At 37.3% G+C, this 15,349-nt stretch overlaps 1 protein-coding gene and 1 long non-coding RNA gene across 10 annotated transcripts in view; both read left to right on the top strand.

The window, feature by feature from the left end:
* LOC105475051 (ankyrin repeat and SOCS box containing 15) overlaps window positions 1-5,766 on the top strand; it is a 76,888-nt gene extending 71,122 nt beyond the window's left edge. For 8 of the 9 annotated variants that reach the window (XM_011729995.3, XM_011730006.3, XM_011730020.3 and 5 more), the window contains one exon: window positions 4,689-5,766. In XM_011729995.3, the coding sequence (XP_011728297.1) occupies window positions 4,689-4,861 (173 nt within the window). In that variant the 3' untranslated portion in view covers window positions 4,862-5,766. The remainder of the gene's footprint in view (window positions 1-4,688) is intronic. The other variant, XM_011730054.3, reaches the window with a different exon arrangement.
* A 6,210-nt stretch (window positions 5,767-11,976) lies between these two features.
* Window positions 11,977-12,983, top strand: LOC139362746 (uncharacterized). The gene is made up of 2 exons (XR_011622002.1): window positions 11,977-12,368; window positions 12,586-12,983. It is a non-coding gene; the product is annotated as an uncharacterized lncRNA (long non-coding RNA).
* The last annotated feature ends 2,366 nt before the right edge of the window (window positions 12,984-15,349 follow it).

Genomic DNA, 15,349 nt, shown 5'->3' with positions numbered 1-15,349 from the left:
CCCCACGGGCAATGAATACGTAACTAAAAAAACACACTCTCCGAACAATCAAAATTCAAACCTGCTATTTCAAAATGAGCTAAAAAGCATGAGGAAAATAATATCAGATATGAATGAACAACATGAGTCAAAATTTGAAAAATTCAGAAATCAGGTAACAACTGAGGAAAGAATTAGGAATAAAAATTAGAAAAAATTAATTTCAAATGTGAAGACTGAACTAGAATGAAAACAAGAACTAGCAACACAGTCGACAATACATTGAGAGTTATAAGAGGATATGAAAGAAAAAGTTTAAATCAAATATAAATGAAGAAATAGATAAAAGGATTTTTATATATATATATATATATTTGTCTATTTCAATAGGTTTTGGGGAAACAGGTGGTGTTTGGTTATATGGATAAGTTGTTTAGCGGTGGTTTCTGAGATTTTGGTGCACCTAATCACCTAAGCAGTGTACGCTGTACCCAATGTATACTCTTTTATCCCTGGCCCAACCTTCCCCCTGAGTCCTCAAAATCCATTGTATCATTCTTATGCTTTTGCATCCTTGTAGCTTAGATAAAATGATTTGAAAGACAGTTAAAAACATTGACGACAATGAATAGTCAATACATGGATAAGATTCCTTGAAAAGGAAAACCAAATCAAGAGAACATAACAAATACAAAAACTAAGTTTCAAGAAAAACTTGTAATAAAAAAGAAAGATTTGAAACTATAATATACAAAATGCTATATCCTTTGGGCACATAGGCAAAAAGAACAAGTGACTTATAAGGGAAAATATAGATTATTATTAAACTTTTCATCAACAATACTTTATGCCAAAAGAAAATGGAGTCACATATTTAAGACTCTTCATGGAAGGAAAATGTGAGCCAAGGATGCTTACACAGCAAAATTGACTTCCAATGATCAATGTAGGCAAACTGTTGTCAGTATGCAAGAACTCAGGAAATATTGTTCCTCTTACTGATGTCAGAATGATCCACTAAGAAATGGCCTTTAGACAACCCAAAATGATTAGTGAGATATCAGCATGAGAACTAGTATTAAACAGGACTAACACTAAACAGAATGCCAAGACTAAGTGAGAGTTAAAAGGGAGAAGATGCAACACGTAATGGTTATATGCGCTGATAAGACAGATACAGCACAATTATTCATTTTTGAATATTAGTAAGTAGATTAAATAATATTTAATAATTAAAATACATATTTTTAAATATCTTAAAATATTGATGGTGATATAATATTAATATTGTTATGCTGAGGATGAGAGAGATATTCAGCAAATGAGTAATTAAGGAACATTCCAATTCCATTCTTCGTATCCTTGAAACCAAAGATTGTCAGTGTGTCAGAAAGAAAATACAGATGTAATAGAGAAGCGATTAAAGAAAAATCCTGTAGTCCTGAATTTGAATTAGAAGTAACAATATAAACTCATAAGCTATTGTATCTTGAAAGCATCTGTGTGCATGAGGACTATGCTGTGGGGGGTGGGGGTGTGTATGTCAGGGGTGTGTGTGTGTGTGTGTGTGTGTGTGTGTGTGTGTGTGTGTGTGCATCTGTCTGTTTACAGATAAGTCTTAGAAATAATGATAAACCCAGTAGCAATGAGCATTCCTACGACACAGATTTTGGCCTGGAAATGCCATTTCCTACGAAAAGAAACCAGGGTTTTTGCTGGAGGTTGTTTTGTTTTTGAGAATTGGATGATTGCATCTGGGGAAGGAAATGATTAAGATGAACCTGGAACATCTGGTCATACCAGAAAGCAAAGAAAGCAAAGACTACACGATTCATGACAAAAGAATTCAGGGGCTAACTTGAAGAGGCTCCAACTGGCCAAAGATGGGACAATTTAAGTTTCAAAAAGGGTAATGATTTCAATGAATTAAAACCAATCTATTTAAATATATAATTTGTTGGCTTCTTTTCTTTCTTTTTTTTCCTTCAACTTGTATTTTAAGTTTTAAGGGTACATGTGCAGAATGTGCAGGTTTGTTACACAGGTAAACATGTACCATGGTGGTTTGCTGCACAGATCATTCCATTACCTAGATATTAAGTCCAGCATCCATTAGCTATTCTTCCTGATGCAGAAACTCCCTCAGCCACCCTTCGACAGGCCCCAGTATGTGTTGTTCCCCTCCACGTGTCTGTGTGTTCTCATCATTCAGCTCCCACTTATAAGTGAGAACATGCAGTGTTTGGTTTTCTGTTCCTGCATTAGTTTGCTGAGGATAATGGTTTCCAGCTCCATCCATGTCCCTGCAAAGGACATGATCTCATTCCTTTTTATAGCTGCATAGTATTCTATGGTGTATATGTACCAAATTTTCTTTATGGGCATTTAGGTTGATTCCATGTCTTTGTTATTGCAAATAGTGCTGCAATGAATATACGTGTGCTTGTAGCTTTACAATAGAATGATTTATTAAATATACATTTATTTAAAAAACTGGTCAGCTCCAGAAGATGATAGAAAATCAACTCATTATCTTAAAAACTTGTAAAAAGAAAGACTTAAGCATTTATTCTGCTTTACATATCTATACACACACACATATATATATAAACTGTGCCATTAGTAACTAAAGAGTAGATGAGCAAAAACCTTCCTTTATAAAAGTATTCTAAATAATTTTAAAAGATATAATTAGATACCACCATTATATAGCCCCCAATAAATTAATGGATGTAGTCATTGAAAATCAACATAGCCCCCAAAGAATGAACACAGAACTAGCTATAGTTTTGCCAAAGAGATCAAACCCAAGCCTGCTTAAGTATCTGGAGCCAGTTACCAATTTGCAAGAAATAGAGGAGACAGTGGGACATGGAACTGCACCACGAAAATGCAATCAGCAAAGTTCAGGCTGTGGGAAACTACAGAGCATTTGGGTTCTTCAAAGATTAGTTGAAAGGACAAGAAGGGGATGGAGAGCATAACCTGCAGATTAGAAAAGACTTAAAGGACATAGCAAAAATTTTAAAAATATATTGTCAATACTATAGTGCAGGCATAGTGCACTTAGATGATGAAACTCTAAAGAAAGTGATTACAAGTCAGAAGAGTAGTTATTTATGGCAGGGGAAAGGAATAAGGAAGGATGGATTGTAGAAGAATTTCTTTGGTCTCTGGCAAAGTCCTATTTCCTACAGACCTAGGAGGTGATTATAGATGTTCAATCAATAATTACTTATGTAACTTACGAAACTATACATGTGTACTTTATTTTATTTTGCAATAAAAAACTTAAAACCTTCTTTTTTTAGCTTGGAGATTGCAAAGGGGAGAAAAATGCTGAGGCTTAGATAAATTAATTTCTCAAAGTAGTAGACATAGAAAATAACAAAGTGAAGATTTGAACTCTTGTTTGTCTTACTTGAAAACACAGACTCTACGATACCATTATACTTCCTGTCATAGAAAGAACAGATTTTGCTTCTAAATGGAAATTGATTGCTCACTTTTTTTTTTTTTTTTGCAAAATACTTACCAATTCTGATGACTTTGGAAAGACTGTCCAAGTAAGAATAAGGGCAGAAAGTTTTTTTATTGTTTCCATCATATATTATTGTGACTAGAGTCGAAGCCAGTTGATTGCTATGAGTGTGATTAACCACTGGATGTCAGGAGTCCTCCAGCTAGCTGTAAGGCAGCGTATTTGTTAGGAAAAAAAAATCGTACTTTTTTTTTAGATTTTTTTTTCTGCTTATTTTGGTAATGTTGCATCAATAACTTTTGAGAATATTGTTTTTAATTTTAAAAGATAAATTGTTTATATCATCGAATGTAATTGAGATGTGATCATGTTTATTATTGCATTGAATGACAGTTAATATTTATCGAATGGCTACAATGTACTGAGCACTTTTATAATACTTTACATGACTTGTTTAATCTTCAAACAACCCTATGAGATAAGTACTGTTGTTATCCTTATTTCACAGATGGGAATACCAAACTCACAGACATCAAGTGATTTGCCCAAGGTCACACAAATATTAGGGGGCAGAGCTAGGAGTTTAATCCAAGCTGACCAGGTCCAGAGCGCACATCTAAGCCTGAATGCTATGCTGCTCCTTCATTCATTCATATTGCTGCTATAAAATATCAATCTTGCAATTATAATATAGATAAAGTAAGAATTGAAAATATCAGATAGTTAAATAGTGTTAGTATATTTTTTGAGAATATACAAGGTTTAAGTATCAGACACTGGAAACAAAACTCAGATTGGATTATTCATGATATGTGGAATCATCTGCATCTATGTTTCATGGATAATTATTTATCAGACAGATTGGTAGGAGAAAGAAAGTAAAGAAATCTATCTCTATAATACTTAGCTCTAAAAAATAGAGAAGAGATGTGAGCATTTGCTTTCTTAAGTCCATTTATTAATTCCACAAATTCTAGTTGAACACCTACCATGAGCCAGACTCTCTTCCTGGCACAGAGACAGACTAAATGTCTGCCCTCATGGAACTTATATTCTAGAGGAGTAGACTAGAATGTTCAATTACAATTTGAATTTCACTTAAAATCACCAGCTGCTAAAGTGTGCATACATGTTTTTCAGAATACACTACTCATGTTATTCTGAAATAGTCATATCTTAGGGGTCATGCCACTATTTAAAAAATTTTTTTTGCTTATTTTCCTTTTAGAGAATCCTTGTTCATTGAAGCATTTGTGTCGGTTAAAAATTCGAAGACTTATGGGTCTCCAGAAACTCTGCCAGCCAGCCTCAATGGAGAAGCTTCCTCTACCACCAGCTATTCAAAGATACATATTATTTAAAGAGTATGATCTCTATGGACAAGAGCTAAAATTGCCATAACTTAATATTTTAAAATGTGATTTTAAAAAATATTTTGAAATGTAATTCCCTCAGATAATTTCTTGTAACTATTTTACATCCTTAATCCTTAATTGTAAAGTGTATCTAAATGCATTGACAGTTTTATAGTTATATCATGTGTTCTTACGGGAACACCATGATTTATGTCTTTAAAGACATTAGCATTTTTTAAAGATAGTATTTTGAACTTAGATTTGTATCTTTGTTTGCTACAAGTCATCAAACTCTCCCTATCAAGTGGCTCCTACAATATCCACATCAAGTCTCTATGTTTAAAAAACAGATAACCACTTTCTCAAACCCACATCTGCCAGTTGCTGGCCGGATTCTCCTGTCTCTCAAGGTCTTGCTGTGTAAAAGAGTTCCTCCTGCCTGTAAGTTCACAGACTGTGATCTGGCATCTACCCCTCCACTGCTTTTCTCAAGGTCCCTGACAATCTCTTTGTTGCTAAATTCAGTGAACATTCTTCAGTCCCTCTTCCAATTGATTCCTACAGCATTCAACATTGTTGCCTGTTCCTTGCTTGAAATGATACCTCTTTCCTTGTTTCTTGCAAAAGCTGTTCTCTTGGGTGTCCTCCCACCTCCCTGGACACTCTGTCTCTGGCTTCTTTCTGCCTAGCTCATCTCTAGCCAATCTTATAGTTGTATATCTTAAGCCCTCTTCTCTTTGTTCTTTAAGTTATATATCCTAAGCCCTCTTTGCTTTGTTCTCTGGGAAATTTTATTCACATCCATGGTCTCAATCATTTTGCTAGAGACTACAAAATTTCTATCCGAAGCTCAACTCTTTCTCTCATGTTCTCCTGACCTATGTAGACAATTGACCTAGTGAACATTTGAACACAGAGACACCTCAAATTCAACATGTCCCCAGATGAACTCAAAAAAAAAAAAAAAAAAAAAAAGCTCTTTCTTGAGCTCAATAGTTAGCACAATGCTCAATTCAGTTTTCAAAGAAAAAAGCCTGGACGTTAGGCTTGACAAGCCCATTTTCCTCACCCAATAAGACAAATCACCAAATCCTATTAAGTTTGTCTCCTGAAGTCATCTTCCACTCACCACCCCTCAACCCCACCCCCATTTGGCCCTAAGTCTATTATCTTCTTTTTCCCTGGATAATACAGTGCTGCTTATCTGGCTCCCCTGCCTCTGTCTTGCCCTGTCCCAGAGACTTTCTACACACAGCATCTCAGAATAGCCTTTTACAAATATAATAGACTTTCTCTTCTCTGCTTAAGATCATTCCCATTGCTCTTCAATTCCAACGTTCTCACTTGAACTTTCATGATCTAACTCCTGCCTTCTTCTCTAGCCTCATCTCTAGATGTCTCCCTTTCCTCCCTTCCCTTGAACCTTCTAGAATTTTATTTTTTAAACAGTGATCCCCAGACTTTAAGGTGTCATACACCAACAGGTTTTGTTGTGTTGATTTTTCAAAAAGAGTCATTAAGAAATACCATCTACTATCACCATCATTTCATAAAAGAAGGGTCATTTTAATGCCAGAAAATAAGATGGTTATAAACTCAGTCATTCAAGTTGAATGATTTTTACTTTGAAAAGACCTCACACTGCTCTCATTTCTCCACTGATGAGTGAGAATTTCACTGTGGGCCATCAAATATCTGAGGACCTTTGTATGGGCAACCACTGCTGTAGAATAGACCATGCTCTATTTTAACCTCAGGGTCTTTGCATTTCCTTCTCTTATCTGGAACTCTCTTTCCACTTTTTCTGCACCCTTTCACCTGATCAAATCCCTCTTACCCTATAGGTCTCAGCTGAGATGTTGCTTCCTCTAGGATGGGAAGCCTAAGCACAGAACTTGTCATGCTATATTACAGCTGCCTGTGTTCCCTGCTGTCTTCCCACTAGACTATAAGCTCTATGAGCGCAGGTTCTACCTTTGTTTTGTTTTCTAGTGCTTTCTCAGGGCCAAACACATTCCCTAGAGCATGGAGTTCGATAATTATTTGTTGAAATACATTGAATAAGTGACAAAAATAATCAGTGACATCATGGTGAAATAATAGTTTTAAATTTCTGAGTGAGTTATGTAATCTTATAATGTAATTATTTAATGTTATTTTTCTTAGATTTTAATAGTGTATTTTTCTTATATTTATTTTTACCTTGTTACTATATTCTTTCAACAGTAATATCTCACTGGTCTGTAAAGTTTTCAAGTTGTATTTAGCTTTAGTTACCTTTGAAAGATAAATAAGTATGAAAAAATTGTACAATTAGGGCTATAATTTTAACTTCTTGTATTCCCTAGAGGACATTTTTATATGTAAATTAAACTGTAATGTATTTATCTTTAATTGTAACATCTTGTATACAAGATTTTATTATTCTTGTGCTGTACTCTTAGATGTGGTTAAATGTATTGTTACCTAAAAATATTACTCTAATAAAAAATCATATTGAGGTTATAAGTCCGTTTTATGATACTTCATATATTAAACTTTTGCTCACTAAAGCTTTGACATTTTATTTGATATATATTTGTATAGATAATATTCAAAAATACTTGGATATAAAGATATGAATTAACTGCACATGCTATGGGTTTTAAAAGTGGGTTTTTTGGCATTTATGAAGCAGGAGAAAAATGCGTCTTATGAAAAAGAAGCAATTGCTGTACCTAAATCAGATTTGATCTTTTGCTCACCATATTTTGGGTTTTTCTAGCAGTGTATTTGTTTTTGAGATGGCTGGATGGAAAAAGGAATTAATTTCCATCTCATTAGGACTCTGTTTCTTCTAGAGTATGTCACTTTATCCGGGAAAGGGTAACAGCTGCTCCTACCCAGTCAGCATTAGAAGAAGCCAAACATTCTACAGTGGAGCCTGTCTAACCACTGTGGAATCAACATGGCAGAGTTTGGATGCCATCTTCCCCCATGTTGCCAAGATGTCTGTGACTGTTTTAGTCTCTGTGGATTTTGTTTTGTATCACACGGAGAGTCCGGGTGGAAAAAAGCCGATCTGAACTCTCATTAAGCATGTTTTATCTTTCCATAGGCCATCATTAAATAGGATCTCCATTTCTGGCTAAAGATAATTTTAAGAAGGACATTGAAACCAAGTGCCTCCTGAAAAATATGATTTAATCACGTTAATTAGCCACAGAACATGCTTCCCGGTAATAGGGTGTCAGTGCAGAAGATGTGAAAACGATTGTATCAATGTGCAGCAAATATTCATAGGTAACGCCGCCTTTAATGCAGGCTTTTGAACAACCAGAAACTTTGGGACAGACAGCACGGAAACTCTAACAAGATGGAGTATCTTATGACACAGAGAACATACGTATGTAAGCCTTTCTCTTGTCACTGACCTTTTGACCAGAAATTCCTATGCAAATTTTGGTTTCAAGTTTCATACTCTTATGTATATAGTCACCTTCCAATCAGAAATTACTTAGGAATATAAAAATTATAAGCTGCTTCAGCAACATGAATGCAGCTGGAGGAGGTCATAATCCTACAAAAATTAATGCAGGAACAGAAACCAAGTACCACATGTTCTCACCTATAAGCGGAAGCTAAACATTGAGTACACATGGACATAAAGATGGGAACAATAGATACTGTGGACTACTACATAGAGCAAGGTGGGGAGGAAGAGAGAGGAGGGAGGGGGAAAGGGAGAGGGAGGAGGAGAGGGAGGGAGACGGAGGGAGAGGGAGAGTGAGGAAGGGGAAGGAGGGGGAAAGGGAAGGAGGGTGAGGAGGGGGAGGAGGGGGGAGGAAGAAGAGAAGGGGGAGGAAGGGGGAAGGCAGAAGGGGACAGGGGTTGAAAAACTACTTAACGGGTACCATGCTCACTACTTGAGTGAAGGGATCCAGACCCCAAACCTCAGCATCATGCAATATAACCATGTAACAAACCTTCACATGCACCCCCGTATCTAAAATAAATGTTGAAATTATTTTTAAAAAATGTAGGCTGCTTCAAGTTTTTTATGAAACAACATGCACATTATACACATATATACACACAAGTACATCACACATACATATGTAATACACACATAGACATACACACATGCATTGAAATATGGCATGATATTGCAGTACTGTAGGTAATGCAGTTGGCAAGGACACATATTTTGTACTTAAATAGATATCATGTTAAGTGGAATAAGCCAGACACAGAAAGACAAATATCTCACTTATATGAAGAATCTAAAAAAAGCAAACTCATGGAAGCAGAAAGTAAAATGGTGGTCACCAGGAGGCAGGAGAAGAGGGGATTCAGGAAATGTTGGTCAAAGGATACACAATTTCAGGAGAAATAAGTTCAAGAAATGTATTGTACAACATTGTGACAACAGTTAAAATAGTGCATTGTATACTTGAGAATCTCAGAGTAGATTTTGCGTTCTCATGACAAAAAAAAAGTATATGAGGTAATGAATATGTTAATTTGCTCAATATAGCCATTTTACAATATACACATACTTCAAAGCATCATGTTGTATACCATAAATATATACAATTGTTGTCAATTTAAAAAATACAAAAAGATACCACAAAAGATATCAACTACCTTTACAGTGTCTTAAGTTTAAACAGATAAATAGTATCATTAAAATATAAAAATAAAAACAGACTATGAGCCACTTTGAGCCAGGCTCTGCAAATTATTAGCTGCTTGGTTTTGGACAAGGCATGAACTAAGTGTCTAAAGTACTATATCCAATATAGAGTAAGTGCACATGAAACCTGAGCTCTCATCATTATTACTACATAGTGGCAGTGCCAATGTCAGAGCTGCAAAAGTCAAGAACCTTGGTCGTATGGTACATGACTGTAGATTGTCATTATACCTGAAAATACAAAAAGAAAATGTTAGGAATGCATATGGCATCTCACTGTCATTTCTAAATACTTTGACAACATTCACGGAATGAAAACTTGCGGAGAATTGTCTCTAGGCAATAACCCACCACATATTCTTTTCCTTAGTAAAGCCTTAATTATCAATTGTTGTCAAGGGAAGAAAGGGCTTCTCAGGGGAGAAGATGAGTAGAAGGAATAGACTTATTTGACCTCAGTTCCCCGTGTTGTGTAACCTCAGGGAGTGCTGGAGATGTCGGGGGATTTGCTGTTTTGGGAAAGAGACAGTCTAGTAATTTGAATCTGGGCACTGGGAGTGCCTGAGTTCTAATGCTGGATTAGCCAGTGATTCTATCAGAGGCACTTGACAGGCACTCACATTCTGTGCTTCAGACCCCAGGAAACTGGGAACAGCCATTGCTGTTGCTCTGGAAATCTTCCATTCTGGAATCTCTCAATGAGATTTAAGGTAAAACTTCTTGGAAGCATCCTATATGGTTGGATCAGGTAGAAGATGTGGAGGGCACTAAAAGTGATACTTACCTTTGGATTGAGTGTGTGTGAAAAAAAGTAGCCAGTTCTTTCTGTTTGAAGCAAAGTCTACGCTGTTTTCCCATGGAAGCTATTTTCTAGGTTTTGTGGAAGTTAAATATCCAGGCATGACATGCAGTGGTCAGCAATTGCATGTTCTGTGCAATTGCTATGTTCCTGAGTGTCTGAATACCCCTACATATATGGTTACCCACATTGGTTTAATATCATTTCAGTGAAGCAACAGTTTTAATCACCTTTGACTGGAGGCTGCCAACATTTGCTTAGACTTTCCTTTGACTCATTGGAACCCATCAACCTAGGTTCGACTCTGCACCCAGTCCCCTCACTGGGGGCCTGCGCTTCATAATCACCTGAAGTACCCAAGAAACTAAATTGAGTCTGTGGGTTGGAGGGTGCCCTGATTAAATCAGAACTTCAACTATAATGATTTGCATACTTCCTACAATGATTCTGGAGTATCTGAAGACCCTCTCTTCAACAGAAAACCTTATCTGACAATCAAAAATAAGGTTTAAAATATAAGTACATTTAAGAGAGGTAGAATGATATCTGAACATTTTTTTTAAATAATGGACTTTGATAAAGGAAAAAGGGTGAGAACCCCAAGTCCATAGAAGAAAAGTATAGATATTTTCTACAGCCAAAGGCTTCATAATTTGTTCTATGAATATAGAAAATATCTTGAGGACCATCTAGACCATTTGGATACATCTGGGAAGACTACTTCAATAATGTCTCTCATTTATTCTAGGTTTTACAGTTCATAAAGAATTTCACATACATCACCCCACTTGATTCTTACAGCTACTCTAGGAATAGGGGAGAGACGGGGTTAATTATCTCCACTCTATAGATAAGAAAACTAAGAAAACACATCTTATAGTTAACTAAAGCAGTAAATGTCAGAGCTAGGACTTGACTCCAAATCCCTAGGAACTGACTCCAAATCCCAAGCTCTTTCCATATCATCATTTTTAGCTCATCAAGAATAGGAAGGCATCATTCACAATAGCCAAAAATCAGAAACAATTCAAATGCCCATCAATTGGTGAATGGATGAACACAGTGTGGCATATCCAGACAATGGGATCCTGTTTGTTAACACGCTACAACATGTATGAACCTCAAACACATTAGGTTAGGTGAACCTCAAACACATTGGGTTAAGTGAAAGACACCAAACACAGAAGATCACAAATTGTATGATTCCATTTATATAGAATATCCAGACAAAGTGAATATCGAGAGACTGAAAACAGATTAGAGGTTTCCTGGGGCTAGAGCATAGGGCCAAAGGTTGACTACAAATGGGCACAAGGGATCTTTTTGAGATCATGGAAATGTTCTAAAATTGGTTTGTGGTGATAGTTGCACAACTCAGTAAATTTACCAGAAGAAAAAAAATCATTGAATGTTACACTTAAGGTAGGTGAGTTTTATGATATGTAAATTTCACCTCAATATGTCTCCTTAAAACAAAACAAAACAAAACAAGGAACAGGAGGAGCATGTGTCTTACTGGCAGAGAATGCCATGTTTACAACCTCCCTGAGAGGCCCAGCACAACAATGGAATCATCTGGCTTGGAGGAAAGCACTTGGTTCTTGTGCTGGCAGCACATGATTTATTGGTTTTGCCCTGCTGATAAGGCCAGTAAAAGCAGATGATGACACATTCTTCAAGGGCAACACAAGCGCTGCCTTCACCAATCTTACTGGACCTCAACCCGAACACATTTAGCTTGCTCTGCCAGCCTCTGACATTTTCATGCTGTTTGTAATATAACTTTTCTACCTTTTAAAAATATATATTTGAGAAAATGAATGCAACAAAACATGTAGGTAGGAGAGCTAAAAGTGAAAGTTTCCAGTCCTGTTAAGGGCAGGAATTGGCAAGGGATCATGTTACCAGTGGGATGGGTCTTTTGTAACTTCTCTGAAAACCAGCTCCGATTCACTGAAGATGCATAGAAAGGAGAACAAAGAGAAACTGGGGACTCCCGGCGGGGGCAATCAGAGAAGGCAAATATTCAACAGGCCCTAGATCTCAAGAACGCAGGGCCAGGGCGCTGTGGAAGTACAGGTCAGTTAGGAGCTGCAAGTCTGTGTGAAAAGAGAGTGCCTTTGATTTTCATGATAAAATTTCAAATAAAAAGTCTCAGTAACCAGATATCAGCTTTCAAGCACTAACTGTCCCATTGTCAGGCCACACTGAGTCCTCGTATTCCTGTACTTTGAAACTGACTTTACCTCTCTACCCCATTCACAAAAGATCTCAACTTTTCTGCCCTTTAATACAGCACTTACCTGCAGGAACTGGAGTCTTCTAAAGTGACAGTTGTCATGACCCTGAGGAAGGAACCATACCAAGGAGATCCCTGTCTTGGGTGCTAACCCTCCACATCATTCATCTTAATACTACAGCGAACAACTCTGTCCAAACTTGTCAGACCAACACTCGGGGTTTCAGGACAGGTAATTGCTGGAATGAATGGAAGACCTTCTACTCCACCTCCAGGAAAATTTCCTTTATGAGAACTTTAGGTGAGCTTTATTAGAACCTTCTAGTCCACCTCAAGTAAAATGTCCTTTTATTAGAACTTAAATCTGCTTCCTGTTTCATAAGTGGAATTCCATATTCACCATCTACTGTGTAAGATGAAAGACTTGGTTGATAAATTCAGCTATTTCTCTTTTTTTTCTGAAAATCTTTTTCTTTGGTCTTTACAGTTTTAACATTATCAGTTTATCTTTCTATTTGCTTATGTAGGACTCATTATTACATGTTTGAATCAGAGTAACAAACAATAAGTAGACCTACTATACACAGGTGAAGCATTAGATGCTCTATTACAAATCTTTGTCTTTCATCCCATCCTTCTTTCTTTTTGATACATTTTGAATGCCTAACTAGTAGATCTCAATGTGAGAAGCAGTTTGGACTCATTAGAACATAACCATACCCATCACTTACTAGCTGGGCATACTTACAGGGATTTTTTAACCTCTCAGAACCTCAGAACCCACTTTTATCCTTTGTAAAATGGAACTAATTCTGTAGTGTTTAGTTCAGCAAGTGTTGTCTCAAACACGTTAAGTGTTAATATACACAATTATTAAATGGAGATCATATTAGCATGTTGTACTGCCTGGCACATTGACTGCATATAAAAGTATTTTATAAACTATAAATGTTATAAAATTGCAAGATATTATAAATAGCTTGAATAATTTTAAATTTGACTCATGCTCACTACCACAGGCTGGCATAGCTGGGAGATTTGCTTGGCTGCCAAACCTGAGAGTGAAGACTTGATAAGGATATTGCCAGTTCTCATCTGATCCCTTTGGCCTGTTTGGTTGTTGTCTGTACAGAGCCTGACCTCTGCCTGACATTCTCCCCCGGGAGCCTCTTTCCAGCTATCTGAGAAGCTCCCAGCAAACTGACTGAGCAATGTCGGAAGCTTAACTTCCTTAGGAGCCATTACATTAGTTCAGCAGCCTAATTACAAATCATCCGTAGGAAATGTTGAAAACCCAAACCCTTCCGTGTAACTGGGAAACATGTTAGATCTATTTCAGGCAGCAACCTTGCACCTGTGCAGTGAGAGAAATTAGATTAAGACTTTATTTTAAAAAGGCAGGTGCAGAGGGAGGGTGAAAGTTAGGAATAGCTTGTTAACAGTAGACTCAACATTTGTGAGAATAAAAGAATTTCCAGTTTCCCAAATTTGCCAATGATAATGTAACATATTGTTGATGAAAAAGCTAAACTCTGTAAAATATTTAAACAGGTTTGTTCTGAGTCAATATGAGTGACTATGGCCCAAGGTACAGTCTCAAGAGATTCTGAGAAAGAGTCCCCAAGGCAGTTGGGTTATAGTTTTATACATTTTAGGGAGTTTTATACATTTTAGGGAGATAGGAGTTATAAGTAAAGACATAAATCATACATGGAAGATGTACATTAGTTCAGCCTAAAGACGCAGGATAGGCTGGGCGTGGTGGCTCATGCCTGTAATTCCAGCACTTTGGGAGGCTGAGGCAGGTGGATCATGAGGTCAGGAGTTCAAGACCAGTTTGATATGGTGAAACCCCGTCTCTTCTAAAAATACAAAAATTAGCCGAGCGTGGTGGCACGTGCCTGTAGTCCCAGCTACTCAGGAGGCTGAGGCAAGAGAATGGCTTGAACCCAGGAGGCGGAGGTTGCAGTGAGCCGAGATTGCGCCACTATACTCAAGCCTGGGTGACAGAGTGAGACTCCGTCTCAAAAAAAAAAAGAAAAAGGCACGATATCGGGGCCATTAGTTGAAAGAGTTAAACTTTGTCTAAAAACCTAGGAAGTCAGTAGAAAAATGTTTGAGCTAAGACAAGGAGGTTGCAGAAGCCAAGGCCCTTGTTAAGTCTCATAGGAGGCAGCCCTCAGAGAATATGTGATGCTATACCAGAGTCATGTTGGAATTTGGAATCTTATTGCCACCAGAGAAGTTTTGTCAGTCTTACTATAACCTCCCAAGGGGTTCACCTTGCCCACTGCCTAGAGAGAGCGATTCTTCAAGACAGAGGAATTGCAATAGAGAAAGAGTAATTCACGCAGAGCCAGCTGTGGGGGAGACTAGAGTTTTATTATTCAAATCAGCCTCCCTGAGCATTTCGGGAGGAGAGTTTTCAAGGACAACTTGGTGGGTGAGGGGAAGCCAGTGAGCCGGGAGTGCTGATTGGTCACAGCTCAGAGATGGAATCACAGGAGTCGAAGCTGTCTTCTTGTGCTGGGTCAGTTTCTGCATTGGGGCCACAAGATCAGATGAGCCAGTTTATCCACCTGGGCGACGCTATCAGGTGCAGGGTCTGCAAAATATCTCAAGCATTGATCTTAGGAGCAGTTTAGGAAGGGTCAGAATCTTGTAGCCTCCAGCTGCATGACTCGTAAACCATGATTCCTAATCTTGTGGCTAATATTAGTCCTACAAAGGCAATCTAGTTTCCTGGAAAGAAGCAAGTCTACTTTGGGAAAGGGCTGTTATCATCTTTGTTTTAAACTATAAACTAAGTTTCTCCCAAAAT

Source organism: Macaca nemestrina, chromosome 4 (genome assembly GCF_043159975.1).
Source record: "Macaca nemestrina isolate mMacNem1 chromosome 4, mMacNem.hap1, whole genome shotgun sequence".
NCBI lineage: Eukaryota > Metazoa > Chordata > Mammalia > Primates > Cercopithecidae > Macaca > Macaca nemestrina.
This window is presented reverse-complemented; position numbering and strand designations above follow the sequence as displayed.